Source organism: Gekko japonicus, unplaced genomic scaffold (assembly GCF_001447785.1).
Source record: "Gekko japonicus isolate JY-2015 unplaced genomic scaffold, Gekko_japonicus_V1.1 scaffold730, whole genome shotgun sequence".
NCBI classification, from domain to species: Eukaryota; Metazoa; Chordata; class Lepidosauria; order Squamata; family Gekkonidae; genus Gekko; species Gekko japonicus.
Window position 1 is genome coordinate 661,006 of NW_015164689.1, and position 19,933 is coordinate 680,938.

The window sequence follows — 19,933 nt, forward strand, 5'->3', positions numbered from 1 at the left end:
AAGTCTGCGGCTCCCTCCTAGGATCCTGCACGGGCTCCCTCCCCCAACGGCTCAAACATCCAGTCTTCCACGTCTCTCCGATAACTCCCAGTCTCCCCCGAACTCCCGGAGTCGGGAAACATTCCTTTGTCAAAAAGACTCTCTCGAAGCCCACTGCCTCGACGGGAGTACACCTCCCGGGTGCCTTGGGTGTTGTACAAAGCCCAATCATCCTGTGCCGGTACGGCTCAAACATCCAGTCTTCCACGTCTCTCCGATAACTCCCAGTCTCCCCCGGACTCCCGGAGTCGGGAAACATTCCTTTGTCAAAAAGACTCTCTCGAAGCCCACTGCCTCGACGGGAGTACACCTCCCTGGTGCCTTGGGTGTTGTACAAAGCCCAATCATCCTGTGCCGGTGTCTTCCGCGCACCCCAGTGCGAAGGGGTTGGAGGCGGCCAAGACAGGTAGGCAGGTAGTCGGGGAATCGCTCCCCCCACAGCACCTTCCCCTGGTGCGGTAGTTGTAACAATCAAAGGTGCGGAGGTAGTTGGGACCGATCCCGTGTCCCCCTCCGTGGTAGGTAGGTCCATGCTGACTTTCCCTCAGCACGCTTTGTCCCTCTATGTGCCTAAGAATTCGACCTTGGATTACAATTTCTACTAATGTCCCTGGGACAGGTGTTAGGCTGACTGGTTCCTTGCTGGTGTTGGATCCCCAAGCATCGAGAATAAATCCACGTTTCCAAAGAAAGCAAAGTTTATTTCAAAGCATTGGAAAGACACTCAAACACGACAAGGGATTCAAGTTAGATACATAACCAATGGATAACGTTCCCGCTGGCGGGCAGGAGAAAACGGTTGCGCGCTCAGGTCCTGGGAACCAGGCGAACAGTAGACATAACACAGGTGCAGTTCTCAGGCTTGATAAGTAACAAGCTAGCAGCGAAGCATACTCTCCCCCTCACAACCTCCAGTTGTTTTACTTTGGCATTACAGCAGGAAAACACAATGGCCAGCTGGCAGGGACAGGGATCACATATGTACAAACAGAAGTCACACAGAACAACATGGCAGCTTGCTGACACCCTGGCCCATGCCGAGGTGCAGGGCCCGGGATAGGCCTCTGGAGCCCCCCGCTGCCTTTCCCAGCTCGCCTGCCTCGGCGGACGGCCCGGGAAAGGCCTACAGAACCTCGGCAGATGGCCTGGGAAAGGTCTACAGAGCCCCCACTCCTTTCTCCCTCCTCTGCGAGGACAGATCTGCACGCTCCCCCCCCCCCAATAGCTAGCAATCCAAAACAGTCCAGTGGAGCCTGAGCGGTGGGTGTTGCCTTCTAACACACTTCCGGTGATGTCAGGGTGTGTGGCATATGCAAATAAGTTATGCTAATGAGTTATGCTAATGAGCTCCTGCACCTCTTTTTCTTCAAAATGACCCCTGGGCAAGGTTCTAGCATTTGGAATGAAAAGGTACTGCATTCTAGCATGTACAAGTACAAGCACTTTAAATCTTGTGAATGATAGCCATAAAAACACTCAACTCCGCTCTGTCCAAAATTGTTAATGAGACAAGGAATTCAGAACAAAAAAAAAAACTGACATAAAAAAATCTAACAGTGCTGCAGTGGATTGGTGGGGATTCCAACATTTAAATACCTACAGTTTTACCAAGTCCTATACTGTACTACGCTGATGTGTTTACCTTTATTGCAGATTTTCCCCTTCTCCATCTCAGGTTGATCTGGATTTTCTGTAGCAACCAGACTAGGTACATCTAGAGTACAGGGTGTTTTTTGTAGCATCTCCAGTTCCTAAAGAATAAAAAACAATGTAGTGCAAATACAATGACAGGACTTCCAATAGCTTCCAAGTTAGATGCCTAAATTTAATCTGCAAATGGAGATGCCAGCTCCTTCCAATAATTTACTAAGAAGCCTCAACAATTCATGTAATTGTTTCGGTATTTTCCCACTTGGTCCATCAAGTTCAGTATTATCTACTCAGACTGGCAGTGGCTCTTCCATGTCTCAGTCAGAGGTCTTTCACATCAGTTAGTGCCAGATCCTTTAACTGGAGATGCCAGGTATTGAACCTGAGACCTTCCATATACCAGGAGATGCTCTACCTCTAGGCCACAGCCCTTCCTTACTTGCATTAGATGATGAACACCACCAGTTCTACTGTACAAGGTACAAGTTCACCTTGAAATACAATCCTAAAGGCCCTGCAATGAATTACTTTTACAAAAGTTAACTAAAAGATGCAGAGAGGTAGAAATAAATATTAGAGAAAAAGCTACTTCCCAAGATGAAGAGGTGGAATTAACATCAAACCCCATGAGGCCCAAGACTAATGCCTCCCCCCCCCCAGTCACACTGATCCTATGCAAAATCAGATGCAGCTAAACCTATTTATTTAAATGGATTTATCCATTTCTGGCTCTGAACAGGATCCCACTGCAGCCTCCCAAAATTTAACCTGAGGCATAACTTGAGGCAAAATTTAACTTGAGGTCGCCAGCAACATTGATACAATGGACGACTGAAACAGAGTAGACCCATTCACTGATCCAAGTAACAGAGATTTTTGTTTGAGATAGTACCCTGAATTCAGATAAGAAGCAGGGAAAATCGGACAAATCACCACCAAGTGTAATATAACAGGCACCTCACCAAGACCTTACCTCATCAGACTGAGCATTCTGTAGCAAGGGAAGCCTAAAGGGAGGCATTTTGACAAAGTGTTACTCCACCCAATTAATTCCAAAAAAACCTTACAATCTTTCAGATTAAAAACTGTAGGGAGGGACTTCAAAAGAGTGTTATATGGTTCACTCAAAAATTTTGACAGCTAATACAGACAATATCCCCACTCTACAGTATTGTTTAGCCATCTATTCCTTTATGCCCCTTACACTACGCCCACAGAAGACTAAGACAAAGAAGAAGAGATTGGGTTTATACCCCGCCCTTCACTACCCAAAGGGAGTCTCAGAGCAGCTTACAAACTCCTTTCCCTTCCCCTCCCCACAACAGACAGGTAGGTGGGGCTGAGAGAGCTCTGACAGAAACGGCTCTTTTTCAAGAACAGCTGTGCCAGAACTATGGCCCAAGGTCATCCAGCAGGTGCAAGCAGACGAGTGGGGAATCAGACCCAGTTCTCCCAGATTAGAGTCTGCGCACTTAACCATTACACCAAACTGGCTCTCAACACCGAACTGGCTCTCAGATTTCAATGGGCTTAGACTGGAATAACTCTGCATAGGTCTGCACTGTTAATGTCTGCTTAGTCTTTGCAGGGCATTTTAATGTATTATAGCTATTTATGCAGCAGAAAGCATAAATTGATTTACAGGAAGTCTTACCACTGCCCATGTCAACAGTCAGCCTTCTGAACAGCTATGCCTTAACTTAAACCTGAAGTATGATATAAAGATAAAGGTAAAGGTTCCCTTGCTCGAAAGCCAGTTGAATCCGACTCTAGGGTTGCGGTGCTCATCTCCGTTTCAAAGCCGAAGAGCCAGCACTGTCCGAAGACATTTCCGTGCTCGTGTGGCTGGCATGACTAAACACCAAGGCGCACGGAACGCTGTTACCTTCCCACTGAAGTGGTACCTATTTATCTACTTGCAATTTCTTGCTTTCGTACTGCTAGGTTGGCAGGAGCTGGGGCCAGAGATGGGAGCTCACTCCGTCATGCGGCACACTCGGGTCTCGAACTGCTGAACTACCGACCTTCCACAGCCTGCAGTTCAGCGTCTTAACCACTTGGGGCACCGCAGCTCCGAAGTATGATATACAGCTATCTTAACTTTAGAAGAGGTTAACTTCTCTCATATGAGGGGGCTTGTGAAGAAGAAACTGAAAGGAAAGGTAAGGAGGGTCAAATCTCTTCGGGAAGCTTGGAGACTATTTAAAACGACAATACTGGAACCTCAGATACAATGTATACTGCAGGTTAGGAAAGGTACAAATAGGTATTTAAAAAGGCCTGCATGGTTAACAAACAAAGTAAGAGAAGCAGTAAATTGTAAGAAGGATTCCTTTAAGTGGTGGAAAGCTAGTCCAAGTGAGTTACATAAAAGGGAGCACAGGCTTTGGCAAATAAAATGGAAGTCGGTAATCAGACAGGCAAAAAGGAACTATGAGGAACATATTGCAAAAAACATAAAGACCAACAATAAAAATTTATTCAAATACATTAGAATCAGAAAACCAGCCAGGGAGGCAGTGGGGGCCTTGGATGACCAAGGAGTGAAAGGATCACTAAGAAATGATAGGGAAATGGCAGAGAAGCTGAATGCATTTTTTGCCTCAGTCTTCACTGTGGAAGGTAGGAGGTGCTTGCCCACTCCACAATCGCCAGTTTCAGGAGGGGTGTCAAAAGACCTGAGTTGGATTGAGGTGATGAGAGAGGAGGTCCTGTGACTGATGGAGAAATTAAAAAACAGACAAATCACCAGGCCCAGATGGCATACATCCAAGAGTTCTGAAAGCCCTCAAATGTGAACTTTTCTCCTGACAAAAATATGCAATTTATCACTAAAATCTGCCTTCATTCCGAAGGACTGGAAGGTAGCTAATATTTAAAAGATCTTTAAAAGAGGATCCAGAGGAGATCTAGGAAATTACAGGGCAATCAGTTTAATGTCAATACCAGGTGAACTCGTGGAATCCATTATTAAAGATAGAACATTGATGAATGAAAGCTATTGAGGAAGAATCAGTATGGATTCTGTAAGGGAAAATCTTGTCCCACTAGCCTTTTAGAGTTATTTAAGAGGGTGAACAAACATGTGGACAAGGGTAACTGAGTAGATGTTGTTTACCTAGACCTCCAGAAAGCTTTTAATGAAGTTGCTCATCAAAGGCTCCTGTGTAAACTCAGTAGTCATGGGATAAGAGGACAAGTCCTCTCGTGGATTAAAAACTGGTTAATTAACAGGAAACAAAGTATAAACGAGCAGTTTTCACAGTGGAAGGTGGTAAGCAGTGGGATACCCCAGGGTTCAATCCTTTTAAACTTGTTCATTAATGATTTGGAGTTGGGAGTAAGCAATGAAGTGGTTAAATCTGCGGATGACACTAAGTTCTTCAGGGTGGAGAGAAGCAGGGAGGACTGGGTGAGTGGGCATCAACATGGCAAATGAGGTTCAATGTGGGCAGAGTGCAAAGTAATGCACAATGGAACTGAAAATCCTAACTATAAACATACGTTGATGGGGTCCAAACTGGCGGTAACTGACCAGGAAAGAGATCTTGGGAATCGTGTGATAGCTAATTAATTCACTGAAGATGTTGACTCAGTGTGTAACTGTAATAAAAAAGGCAAATACTATGCTGGGGATTATTAGGAAGGGGATTGAAAACTAATCAGCCAGTATCATAATGCCCCTGTATAAATCTACGGTGTGGCCTCATTTGGGCTACTGTGCACAGTTCTGGTCACCACACCTCAAAAAAGATATTATAGCATTGGAAAAAGTGCAGAAAAGGGCAACTAAAATGATTAAGGGGATGGAACACCTTCCTTATAAAAAGGTTTAAAGAGGTTAGGGCTCTTTAGCTTGGAAAAACAAAGACTGAGAGGCGACACGATAGAGGTTTACAAAATTATGCATGGGACAGAGAAGGTAGAGTAAGAAGTACTTTTCTCCCTTTCTTACAGTGCAAGAACTCGTGGGCATGCAATGAAATTAATGAGCAGTAGGCTTAGAACAGATAAAAGGAAGTACTTCTTCAAGCAAAGTGTAATTAACATGTGCGGGCAGCTACAAGCATGGACAGCTTCAAGAGGGAACTGGATAAGCATATGGAGCAGAGGTCCACCAGTGGCTATTAGCCACAAGGTATAGATAGGAACTCACAGGCTGGGGCAGGTGATGCTCTGTATTCTTGGTGCTTGGGGGGGGGCAAAAGTGGGAGGGCTTCTAGTGTCCTGGCCTCAGTGATGGACCTCCTGATGGCACCTGGTAGTTTTGGCCACTGTGTGACACAGAGTGTTGGACTGGATGGGCCACTGGCCTGATCCAACATGGCTTCTACAATGCACCCATTTCCAGTGCATCTTTGGCATGCTTTGGGAAGAATCAACATGTAGTTAGGTGAGGCAAAGACAAGGCAATGTTTAAGACAAGTAGGAGCAAGTCGTGTTGACATAAAGCCACAGATAGTCTCACAGTGGCACCCAGTTCCTCCAGCAGTTGTTGCCTGGTCAATAAGCAGCCTGCACCAGCCTTAGAACCACTGCAACAACATACTTCATGTAACTCCAGAACACATAATATTCTGGCAGCACTGAGATTTGAAAGGCATCAAGCCATTTAGGAGCAGGGAGTAGAAATATGAGAGACCCACTGTTTCTCCCATGGATGTTCCTGCACAAAAACTGGTTAATTAATGTGATGAATAATAATTCTAAAACTTAAAATGGAAAGCATGGAGCACACAGCTCATATAAAATACAAAAAGCCCCCAAAAGAAAACAAACTACACCCCCGCACACACACACAAATAAGCAAATATGTGCACAGGCTCAACAGGCATACGCCATACACTCAAAACTCAAAACACTTCTCTCACTTCCCCCACAGCCGAAACAACAGTATTAGTTCCTTAAAGGAGGGAAATGGTAGTGAAGAAAGTGTGAGATAAAGGTAAAGGTAAAGGTTCCCTTGCTCGAAAGCCAGTCGAATCCGACTCTAGGGTTGTGGTGCTCATCTCCGTTTCAAAGCCGAAGAGCCAGCGCTGTCCAAAGACGTTTCCGTGGTCATGTGGCCGGCATAACTAAACACCAAGGAGCACGGAACGCTGTTACCTTCCCACCGAAGTGGTACCTATTGATCTACTTGCAATTTCTTGCTTTCGAACTGCTAGGTTGGCAGGAGCTGGAACTAGAGACGGGAGCTCACTCCGTCATGCAGCAGCACACGGGTCTCAAACTGCTGAACTACCGACCTTCCACAGCCTGCAGTTCAGCGTCATAACAAAAGGAAATCAGTCAGTGTGAGAAACCCTTTGAACTGTTCAATAAAATTGAGCAAAGTTAAAATACTAGAGCTGAGATACAAGAAATCAGAATAAATAGATAAAAGGAATTAAAATGGGTAAAAGCTAAGACAGTATAAGATAAAAAAATAAAAGCCCTAGAAATGGAGCACTGCCTCATGTCCCGCAACAATGCTCCAGGACTTGCGCTTCTTGCTTCTTAAAACCTTTACTTCTCCCCCCACCTCCTAAAATGAAGAAGGGAAGGAGGGAGGTAGAAGCAAAATAAATATAAATCTAAAAGTACTGAAGCTAAAACAAAATGAAACTACTACCTCTCAGCAGAGCACAGCCTACAAGTCTCTAATCCCTCTCCCCGATTTATGTTCCTACCTTACTGAAGAGTCACACTGCACCTTCCAGATATTTATCCACAAGTGGATATGTAATTATTGCAAGAAGATTTTCTCTGCAACCCTAAAGAAAGTAATCCTAATCTCCACTTTTAAAATACACACCTGATTGAGCAAGGAAACCATTTCAACACCAAATACTGGAAACAGACCAAAAATACCCTTCAGGAACTATTATTCTACATTAGCAAAAATGTCCTGCCCACGCAAAGGTGGGATGTAAAATCAGTAACAATATAAAGTGACATAAAGCATGCTGAAATATTGCTTACATTATGTATAATAAACTGGTATCAATGAGCACCATTTAAACCATACCATAGAACAATTATATTTTACATTTCATTATGGATCCATTCTTTGCTCAAACTTCGGATGGTTACGTAGAGGGACATTAACAAAACTGGAGTCCAGTGGCACCATTAGGACAACGAGGTTTTTTCCCAAGGTATGCACTTTCGTGTGCACACACACTTCCTCAGATACGTGTCTGAGGAAGCGTGCATGTACACGAAAGCTCAAATCTTGAATAAAACCTCGTTATCTTAAAGGTGCCCCACTGGACTCCAACTTTGTTCTAGTGCTTCAGACCAACGTGGCTGCCCACCTGGATCTATAGAGGGACATGACACTCTTGTTTGAAAGGAGGTCTGACTCATGTAGCTCTTTGCCCAGTGTCAACTCTAATCTCTTTCCCAGGCTTCTGCAGTCTCAGGGCTAGCAGTAGTTAAAGCAAAGCTTTTGTGGACTGTGGAGAAACGCCATTTTATGCCTATGTTTAAGTTGGGGTGGGCCAGATAGGAGGGGACCATCAAGCCTGAGGCAGGCCTTGGCCTAGTCTCCTCCTCATTCCCCCCCTCCTGTCTCCAACCAGTAGTCTGAGGGCAGCTCCCTAGAGAGGACAGGAAGTCCATCAAGGCTGTGAGGAGATCTGCCCCAGAATGCTGCAGGAGGGAGAGCCACTTCCTGGGCGGGAAGGGCTGTTTGATATAGTGGAGCTTTTGGGTAGGAAGCCAGTCTATGAGAATTGAGGTCGGCCTGCCTGAAGTCTGGAGCCAGTCAGGCTGTCGGCCGGAGTCTGCAGGAGGCAGAGGCCATGTTGGGAGTTGGGCTAATCTAACTTCCTCCAGTGGAAGCAAGTCATGTGCCTGCCCTGCAGACCATCTAGACAGGGTGTGTGTAGAGAAGGGAGAGATGGAGCCATTTATTCTTCACCTTTATTTTGATTCTTCAGTTCACTGTTAATATGCCTGTATATAGTTGAGTGGTTTCAAAATAAATCCTTTTACTGTTGACCCTGAGAAGTCCCTCTGTACCGCATAGTTCCCTCAGCCGCTTGGACACGCTAGGAGTGGGTTGGGGACTCCCGATGATTGCCAGGAAGCCCCAAGGTGGGTTCCTAGCGACATCAGAGGGAGCTTAGGAGGCCAAGACAGGGACAGTGGTGGCAGCAATACCCGGAGGCAGTGGTGAAAAACTGCCCCTTCAGGTGCCAGGGCAGGCAAAGGAGGGGTGGGCAGAGCGGGGCCTGCCAGCTGGCGTGGGCCCGTTCCGCCACATGGACCTTAGAAGACTTCTGTGAATGGGATCAGAGATGCAGACAGCAGAAAACCAGACTGAGGTCTTCATAAAAGGATTGAAGTCCAGTGCACTGCATTCAGAATATGCTATCAGCAACTGCCCAAGATGGGACCTTCTCCTGGCCCCTGTGATGTCCCTGGGCTCGTCTGGACCACCACAAGCAAACATGATATTGGCTCCAACTTCTGGGTTCACTACCATTCCAGTGGCTGCTCCAGCTCCCTATAGGCCACAGCCAAACAACTGGATGAAGTACAGCACCACCGTATCACCAAGGAGCCCTTTTAAGGGGCCACTGCTGACAGCTACAGCGTGGCCAAACTGGCAAAAGGGGACAGGTATGAGAATGCAGGGCAGTCTTCTGGGCTTGCACACAGCTAAACATGACCCATATAAAGAGGCCAAACAGCAGGCCAGGGATGAGGGTCCAGGTTCTTTTCAAGTTTCAAGAGGAAAGACTTAGGAAGAAAGGAGGAGGAGGAACAACAACTCCCTTACCTCTCAGCATATCAAATGACAATTTAAGTGCTTTCTTTTAATCTGCATCACCTCACCTCTAAGTCTCAGCTTTACTGAATTAGTGTGGCAAAATTACTTTTCATGTTGAAAATATTTTGCTTAATTCACAGATTAAAAATGGATTCCAAAATTTTTGGAGAACTGTTTGAGCTAGGTTTTAAAGTTTCTGTTTGGTAAAACTAACTCACCCATTTTTACTTGTTTCATCATCCACAAACACTTCAATGGAACTATGGCCTGAAAGAATAATATAAAATAAAAATCACTTGATCAAATGCTTTAAGTGCAAGACATCACACACAGCATCTCCATGTCAAGCCCACCTCATCTTTAATGTGTCATGATGTTGGAACATGAGGAAAAATGCTCTTTGTAACTTGGAATAGAGTGATACTCCAAGATGCTGCAGGAACTCAACACCACCTCAAAATGCAGGCAATGTCTCGATGATTAGATATGCTAACACACCCTTGACACACGAAAGGATCCAGTTGGCAATCAGTCCATCAAAAACCAGCAGATCATATTGGTTCAATCCACTCGTTGTCTCATAGTCTTTTATAGAAAAGCTTTTTTAAATCTAAGAGTAGTGATACAGAGAGATTCTTTGTTCAGACTGATTAAAACATCTAAGGTTACAACTTGTATAGGTAAAACAACAGGACAAACTCCCATGATCCTCTTCATGCATTTCCTTGCACCAACTGGTCCATTTGAAGTGTAAAGATCCTCCCCCCCCCATTCCCATGAGAAAGTTAACACCAGCCAACCGTTCGGAGCCCGCTTGACACTCACTTTTCAACACTTCAAAAATATAAATATAGGCCCCAAACCCCAGAATTTTGCAACAGAGACTCCCTCACTACTCCCCCTGTGCAGCCTTCCACACAGGATCCTCAGAGATATGGAGCTGACCTCATTCTCTGCCCTGCTTCCTTCTCCTTTGCTCTCCTGCCACCTAGGACTCCCCCCCCCACTCTCTCATCACATCAAGACAGGCTTGTATGTTTTCATTTGCCCTCCTATACTGGGTGCTTTTATTGCTTATAGGTGCTAGGTTGTCAAGGGTTAATAATAATAATAATAAGAGAAGAGATTGGATTTATACCCTGTCCGTCACTACCCAAGGGAGTCTCAGAGCAGCTTACAAACTCCTTTCCTCTTCCCCACAACAGACACCCTGTGAGGTAGGTGGGGCTGAGAGAGCTCTTGACAGAAACTGCTCTTTTTCACGAACAGCTCCTATCAGAACTACGGCTTGCCCAAGGTCATCCAGCCAGGTGCAAGTGGAGGAGTGGGGAATCAACCCCAGTTCTCCCCGCGCACTTAACCACTACATCAAACTGGCTCTTTGTAACTCTGCTCTGAGGATGTGGGTTTTTCTGCAAGACAGAGGCATCTCTCTGAGAACCTCCTGCTTTCCTTGATCTATTTCTAAATGAAGATTTAGACTCTGATTCTACTTTTCATCTGCTTTATTTTCTGGGAACCTCCCCATTCCCATAGGGAAGCGCTACAACCAAATTCTGGACCTTGGTATACACAGACAGTGGTCACTAATTTCATTTTACCTGGATACATGAGGGGGTTGCTCTTAACACACAACAGGGGGTACCCAAAGAGTTGAGGGTGACCCACAGGTAGGCCATTTAGGTAACACAAAAGACGAATACAATTTAGCTTTCAGGCAGCTAACCATCCACACTATGCTGATAATATCCAGACCTCTGGAGTGATAACATTCACATATATTTGTATGAGCTACATTGCTTGCTCACTGTTTTATGCTCTTTTCATGGGTTGTAATAAAAAGATATTGCACTAGCCCCAGTTTTATAATTTTTCTATGAACCAACACAGCAGCCTTTTATTTTTGTTTACTTTAAGAAATATCAAATTTACCAGGGGGGTGCTGTACAACTGGAGAATGACGACTTTGGATTTGTCACTTGCTGTACAATCACTAGACGATGCTCTCAAATTTGACTTCTACTGATACCGTTAACTTAATGACTACCTAAAACCACCATTCAGTATATCTTGAAACCTGTTTTGTACCTAAAATCATGTAATTCAATTTAGTCTACAATACATCAAGCAGACATCTTAAGCCTCTACAAACTGCAGACCAGGGTATCCGTCATCACACATACCATGAAACATTTTCTCCCAATCCTCTCATTTGTTTGCATATTGTATATCCAGCCTGATGAAGAGTTCTCAGAGAATTAAAAGCTTGCTCACAGTTTTGGTTGTCCCTCATAAAAAGGTATTGCACTGCAGTTATTTCAGCAGTGATTCCTATTTCCTATATCTAACATTAGAGATAGCCTCTCTGCTACTCAGTTTTCATGTTATAGCTCTTTCAGCCAGCCATAACATTCTCTAATTGCAACAACTGCATCCATTTAAGGAGTACAGTACTAGACAGACTTGTAAGTAAGCTGGGCAAAAATTAAGGGCACAGCTTCATTTACTGTCTATAGCATGCGAAGTGTGTCAGGTCTGCTATGGGTTACCTAGAAGGCGATTTGTCCTCAAAGGGCCTTCATCGTGCATGATAAAGGAGCAATGTATGCAACAGGTTAGATGTCAGACAACTGGGGAAGCTTGCTGTTATACAAGATCATCAACATTCTCTTCTGTGCAGTTTCTAGGCCCTTAAAGGAAGCTAAAGGCACTACATGCAGTAGAAATGGCTGCCAGATCTTAAGATACAGCAGTTAGAGTGACACAGTCATTTCCACACAAACATATTTGAGCTACCTATTCCTTACATGCCTTAAGGTTACATACTGAGAATGACCAGAATCTGCCTCCAAGACTTAATTTGCTTTACTTACAGCTTACTCGACTAGAGGTGGATGGAGAGCTCCAAGCCGGTTTCTTTTTGGCAATCGACTTGCTGACGGATTTCCGAATCATGCTTTTCCTTTTGCTGGTCAGTGAGTATTTCTCGACAAGCGATACTCTCCTGTTCTTGTGGGGTCGACTTGAAGGGCGATGGCCTGATCGGGAGCCTCCAGAGGTTCCAGTGCTGTCTTTTAAATCCTGAGACGCGGCCCCCTCTTGCACCAGATTATTACCTACTTGTTGGCCTAAGAACAACTCTCCTGCACCTGCAGGGGTCACATTTAAATATGGTTTTGGAGTAGAGGTACTCAGCCTGGATGCATCCCAGTCTTTTCCAGTCCTTGCTGGATCAAGGGGATTTGGCAGCACGACTGCAGAGACATCCAAAACACCTGCAACTCCAGTAGCTCCAACCCTGTCAGCAAAATGGCCATCTGGCCACATGGTGGAGACTTCAGGGACACTGCGTGTTTCCTCATCCATTGTTCCTTTTACTTCAGTATTTTTGTTAAAGTCACCACCAAGTGCTTTTTCTTCAACTGGATGCATAACTGTCTTGTGACATTCTGTTTCTAAAGCTTCCTTTGTGAAAAAGTTTGTTTTACAAGATGCTGTTAACTCCAGATTCTCTTTGCTCGGGAAAAGTTCAATAGAGGAGGATGGTTTTACGCCACTTCGTCTTTTTGAGAGTCTTAAGAAAAAAGAAAAAAAAAACCATTTAAAATTATTATTCAGCTTCAAGCCATAAGGTGGCACTAAGAACTGCAGAACAAGTTCCATATTATCTTTCTAGAGGTATGTCAGTTTTCCGGAGGACTCTTCTACAACTGTGCATTACCATACCAAATCCCTACATATTTTCTCTGACTGGCTGTACATATTAAATTAACAGTGGACTGCAGCTGCCATCACCGTGTTGGCTTTATTTCCTCTCACTTCTCTCTCCAATGTATTTTTTAAATTACGCCTCTACTCCCCTACACTTGGGCTTCCTATGTGTGGTTGGTTCCACCTCCTTTGGCAGCCATTTTGTAGTTGCGCTCACCACTCTGTGTCAGAATTCCAGTGGTGCCCGCAGCTCAAAAAGGTTGGGGACCCCTGCTTTAAACAAGGAAATGTACATCCCCATTGCACATTCATTACCATGGGCACAGAGGCACCACATTTGCACCCACCATGTGATGACAGGAGGTTCCCCTTAACATCTGCTAATAGTGCAACTTGGCTACTGGACCATAAGCCTACACACTTTCATTTGGAAGTGAGTTACACTGAACTCATCAGGACTTGTGAATAAACATGCATAAGACTGGGCTGTGCGTGTTTACCCCAATCTATACACATTAACTAAATACAACGTATTGTTATGTATAGACTACTTCCTAACTCCTCTCAAAAATAAAAGTAGAATGTTGCTATCAACAGGAATGCATCCAGCTTTAATCTAGAATCGATGGAGGAAGTTTGCACAAAAAAGAGAAACAATATGCTAAACTCACATCATGTTTGGTGGAAGAAGTGGAAGAAACAGAAGTCACACGAGCAAACATGTTTTGACAAATCTACCCTTACCTAGCCTTTGACAACTCTAATTCCTAAATGAATAGGAAAAATGAAGGCTGAACGACAGTTAAGGTGAATATAATAGAAACACATATGCAGCTCTTTTGTACACAAGAACAGACAAGTAGCTTGCTTGGGATAATAAGCAAACCCAGAAATATTAAGAACTGGTTCTCGGGACAGCAAACACACACAAAATCAATATCGCCAATTAAAACACAACAGCAAATCTACTTGTTTATTATAACTGCTGTGTGAAATCTTATAAAAACTTCTATGAGGTTATTTATGTTATACTATATAATATAATAGATAAGCGATAAGATAAAAATGATAATACAGTATGAGAAAATGGTAGACTATACTGAGTAGGTCATTATATAGACTTCTTAATATGTCATATATATTTTAAGCTATACCATATATATCATGTTATACATTTGTTAAGCCATTATACCATTCAAGTGGAGACCCACAAGAAACTTGCGGGATGGTTATCTCAATCCTCACACCTTTGCTTCTTCCCCTCTCCCCTACCTCTCTTCCTTCTTCTCTGCCTTTTCTTCCTCTCTATCTCTCCTCCATGCATGTTACCTCCTCTCTTTTTGCCCCTTCATCATTATCTTTGTTTTTCTGCCTCCCCACCTCATCACGTTTTCTCTTTCTGCCCCCATCACTCGCCCAGCCTCCTGCCTGCTTCCTCCCCGAACCCACACAGCAGTAGCAGCAGTTGTGGCAGTGCTCCCACCCACCTACTTCCTCTATCCCCACAGCAGCAGTGGCAGCTCTCAGGGAATCACAACGGAACTCCCAGCTACAGAGATCAATTCACCTTAGGGCTGACAATCTCCAGGTTGAGAAATTCCTGGAGATTTGAGGGTGGAGCCTTGGGACAGTGAGGCTTGGTGAGGCCAGTAGCCTCAGCAGGGTATAATGCCATAGACTCAACCCTCCAAAGCTGTCATTTTATCCAGGGGAACTGATCTCTGTCACCTGGACAACAATTGCAATTCTGGGTGATCTCCAGCCCTCACCTGGAGGCTGGCAATGGTAGTTCTCATGGAGGAAATGGCTGGTTTGGAGGATGGAGTTCATGGCATTATACTGGTCTGAAGTTCCTCCCCTCCTCAAACCCTACTTTCCCCATGCTCCACCCTTCAAATGTCCAGGAATTTCCAAACCAGGAGTTAGCAACCCTATTTCCTTTCCACCCAACAGCCAACCTACCTTTATCTCCCTCTCTGTCTTCAGCTTTCTGTGTCTCCACACCCCTTCCCCACAGCCTCTACCTAGGAAAATTACAGTCTTTTTCCACAGTGGGGACCAAAGCAGCTTACATTATTCTTGCCTCCTTTTTATCTGCACAATAACCCTGTGAGGTTGGTTAGGCTGAAAGTGTGTGATTAGTCCAAAATCACCCAGTCAGCTTCCTCCACAAGATGGGGATCTGAACCTGGATCTCACAGACCCTACATTGAAGATCTAACTGCTGCACCACACTGGCTTTCATTGGGTGGCTGCTGTTGAACAGTAGCAAGCAGCCGGACCTGGTTGAGTCATGCAAATCGGGTGGTATCAAGTCACCTAGAGGGTGCTACCTAGGGATGCCAGCCGGGGATCCCCTGGAATTACTGCTCATTTCCAGACTACAAAGATAACTTCCCATGGAGAAAATTGATGCTTTGGAAGATGGAGTCTATGGCATTGTACCCCACTGAGGTCCCTTTCCTCCCCAGGGTCTACCCCCAAATGTCCAGGAGTTTCCCAGCCTGGATCTGGCAACCTTAACCCCCCCATCCCCTGCCGGTGGCCAGGGGGGACCTGGCAACCCTAGACTGCTGCCAGGCCTAAGGTTGCCAACTTCCAAGTGGGACCTGGAGACCCCCCCCCCACAATTGCAACTGAACCATAGTCAGCAGAGATCAGACTCAAAAAAATCCCTGGAGAAAATAGCTGCTTTGGAGGCTGAACTCTGTGGCATTATACCCAGATGAGGCCTCTCCCTTCCCCAAACCCAGCCCTCCTTAGAGCCCACCACAAAATCTCTAGGAATTCCTCAGCCTGGCACTGGCAACCCTTGTCAGACTTGGCTTCAAGGCTCCCTCCCTGAAAGGCCAAAATAGGCCTGGAAAGGGCCCTCCCCCTACCTTTTACTGACAGAGCCAGTTAGAAGGCCCCCCCAACATTCTAATCTCTCACAGTTGATGCCTGAAGTAGATCCCTGCAGATGCCATTTCAAAAGGTATTGGGGGGGATTCAATTGTCCCTGAAAGGTTTTTTTGTGTGTTTTTTTTACTTCTTGGATTTTTCTGCAGGCCCAGGAAGTCTCTTGAGAATGTAGAAAAAGCTGTTGGGGGAGAGCGAGCCCTCTGTTGTTGGAAACAAGTATCTGCACAGGGGGAAAAAGCCTCGCTATTAGATATATAGATACTTTTTAATATTGACATATATATTCAGAAAAATGATTGTCCTCGATATCTGTAAAATTCGCCTCACATGTTTTTAGTAATTATATTTCCTCTGTGTTTTTTTCCTACTCCTTTCTTTCTGTATCCCTTATAATAAAAAATTTAAAACAGAAAACCCACAACATCAAATAAAGAAAAGAAACTAGAATCACATAAGCATGTTAAAAACTCAACACCCATGAGGGAGAATTAATCTCCCTAGCACATTTTTATCATGTTCTCTCCTCAAGGAGCTCAGGGTACAGTACATTATTCTACCTTTCCCATTTTATCCTTGCTATAATCGTGAGTGATAGTTTAGGCTGAAACTGCATGACTAGCTCAAGGTCATTCAGCAAACTTCATTGAGAGGTGTAGATTTAAACCAGGACCTCTCAGATCCTTGTCTGACATACTAAACACAGCACAAAGTATATCAAATGCCTAGGTAGATATGATTTAACTCACTAGCTAAAAGCAATTTGATCAGGTGCCATGCAAAAACCTGAAGGGAAGGGTGTTCAACAAACGGGGGGCCACCACTGAAAAAGACTCTTTCCTCATCTCAGAAGGTGGAGGCACACAGAGATGCTTTGACAGACAGGCACCTAATGATCTATGTCAGTGATGGCGAACCTTGTAGAGACCAAGTTCCCAAACTGTGACCCAAAACCCACTTATTTATCGCAAACTGCCAACATGGCAATTTAACCTGAATACTGAGGTATTATTTTAGAAAAAACAACTCATACATTAACTTAAGATGATCCAAACAAAGTAAGGAAAGCAATCCGAAATGCTTTCATTTACTTAAAATTATTTGGCAGATAATTCGACACTTTAATGACGGTCTGGGCCTGGCTGGGGCGATGGCACATGTGCCCACAGAGAGGGCTCTGAGTGCCACCTCTGGCACCCGTGCCATCGGTTCGCCACCACTGATCTATGTCCTCTGGATGCCACCAAAGTACTAAAAACAAATGTTTCTAATCAGGTTTTACCTTTTTCTAGTCAGTTCTGTATTGTCATCTTTAAAAGATGAAGAGCGCTTCTTCTTCTTCCGGTGCCTCTTCTGTGATGGTGTTTTGGGCATCAGTGCAGGCTCGTTACTGAGACTGCTGCTCAAACAAAATCAAATTCATTGCAATTAGCATGCAAAAAAGTAATCAGGTCTGAAAGCACATCTTAAAAGTACCATGAGTATAACCTCAGTTTGTGGGTTCTGTGGGCAGAACCTGGAATGAATCTCTCCTATATTATAAAAGGGTTTTGGGTGCCAGAATTCTAAAATGCGCCCCGTTAGTGTATGGGCGGAAAAAATGCCACTCAGAAGACGCTGCCTGCGATGACTGGCTCCCTCACCGAACCTGGCCTGCCATTGGCTGGGTGGCTGGGAGGGGAGGGAGCCAGTCATCGCCGCAAGCCAGCGTCTTCTGAGCGGCAATTCTTCCGCTCATAGACTAACTGGCCACATTCAGGACAGCGGCGAACGGAGCCGTTAGGCTCCGTCCGCCGGTCCTCCCCTCACCCGCCCGCACTCCAGGCAGGCGGACGAGGCCTCCAGGGCCCGTCTGCCGGCTCCCCCCACCCCCCGCCCCCAGTCCACACCGGCGGACGAGCCCTCCAGGGCCTGTCCGCCACCTCCTCCAGGGCCCATCCGCCGGCTCCCCCTACCCTCCTGCACCCAGTCCAGGCCGGCGGACGAGCCCTCCAGGGCCCGTCCACCGGTTCCCCCCACCCCCCGCCCCCCAGTCCAGGCCGGGTCCGTTCCACTGGGTCCGCTCCCCCCCTCCTTTTTCTCTCTCTCCCCTCCCAACATTCTCTCTCTCACTCACTCTGTTTCCCCCCTCTCTTTGTTTCTCTGCCCTTCTTCCTTCTCAACTATCCTTCGTCCCATTCACTCTCTCTCACTCTCTGTCTTTCTACCCATCTTCCTTCCTTCCTTCCTTCCTTCCTTCCTTCCTTCCTTCCTTTCATTCTTCCTCCCTTCCTTCCTAGCTTCCTTCCTTCCTTTCCAAATTACTAACATTAACCCCACTCTGTCTCCCCCCCCTTTTCTCTCTTTCCCCCCTTTCTAACTCTGTCTCTCTCTCTCTCTACCTCCTCTTCTCCATTCCTCCCTTCCACTCGCGCTTTTTTCCTATCTAGGGCCCGTCGTCTACCGCCACGACGGGCTTTGCTTACTAGTCTTGCCATAATTCAAAGAGAATAAAATATTTTTACTTTTCACTTCATATCATGCAACAAAACATAGATCTTAGTAACACAACAAAACAGTGATCTTTTAAATCCAAACAATTAACTTCTCCAAAGGTTTGATACATCTTTTTGTATAATAACCTTAATCACACAGGAATAAAAGGGGAGCTCTGCAATCATGTGTAGTACAGACGATAAAAAAGATCAATATCTTTCCATTCCACAAACATCATAGGGAGTTAAGGCCTGCTCTTTTGAAAACCTGAGCCTACCTATCAAATATTTTCATGGCTTCCTCCTCAATTTCCCGCAACCACATGAAGCATTTATGCTCAGCGTTGAACATGAATTCAGAAAATTTCTGACTACAGACATCAAGGAAGTGAACGGGTTCTGTTGCCTCTGCCATGGTACAATCTAAAACAAAAGAAAGACATAAGCAAATCACCACATTAATCACTTTACGACCGATTTCCCACTGCTTGAATTTAATATCACCAATCCTCTTACCCACTTGGTATTTTGGGGAAATCTGTAATTAACGCTGGGCCGGAACGTCAAAAATATCTAAGGACAACTGTTAACGCACACAAAATTAAAACATGTTGTAGCACACAGATTTCATAGGGTTGCCAGGTGCTCCCTGGCTACGGGTGGTGGTGGGGGTTTGCCAAATCCAGATGGGGGAAATTCTGAAGACTAGGGGGTGGAACCTGGGGAGGACAGGAACCTCGGTGGGGTATGATGCCATAGAGTCTACCTCCCAAAGTATCCATTTTCTCCAGAGGAGCTGTAATCTGTAGTCTGGAGATGAGCAGTAATTCTAAGGGATCCCCAGGTCCCACCCAATGCTCCCTCTAAGCTGTGGAGTCTTGTGAGCAAAAATTCTACTTTGTGAGCTACTGGCATTGAAGTTGTGAGCGAGCGATTTGGCTGCTGCATAAATCAGTTTGCCCTGGATCCGTCCTTCCTGAGTTAAGACAAAAATGTGTGAGTTGGAGGCTAAAAAATGGTGAGCTATCTCACACTAACTCAGCTTAGAGGGAACACTGGTCCCACCAGAAGGCTGCCAGTGCCATCCCTGATTCATAACCGTCATTTTGAAGAAAAACGGGAAAGCTGTCAGGTACTTCACAGCAGGTACACTTCTCAAATCTTTTTCTTTTCTTTTTTTTAAAGAAAAAGTCGACACAGAACACCATCTTACAGCGCTTCAGACACCCACAGCTTTATGGTCGATCACAAGAGCTTACAAATTGGCTGGTGTTCACCCTTCAGGAATACCACTTTCCCCCCCCCCCTTCGTTTTAACAGATTGACCCCTCGACCTACTCACTCACCGAAAAGGTCCTAAACAAAATTTAATGGCCCCCCCCCCCCCAAAAAAAAACCC

At 45.2% G+C, this 19,933-nt stretch overlaps 1 protein-coding gene across 1 annotated transcript in view; it reads right to left on the minus strand.

The window, feature by feature from the left end:
• Positions 1-18,949, minus strand: part of LOC107108845 (inner centromere protein-like) — a 43,669-nt gene extending 24,720 nt beyond the window's left edge. The window contains exons 1-3 of the mRNA XM_015409367.1: positions 18,813-18,949; positions 17,343-17,459; positions 12,322-13,022 (exon numbers count right to left, since the gene is read on the minus strand). Of these exons, the coding sequence (XP_015264853.1) occupies positions 12,322-13,022; positions 17,343-17,459; positions 18,813-18,949 (955 nt within the window). The remainder of the gene's footprint in view (positions 1-12,321; positions 13,023-17,342; positions 17,460-18,812) is intronic.
• Between the last annotated feature and the right edge of the window lie 984 nt (positions 18,950-19,933).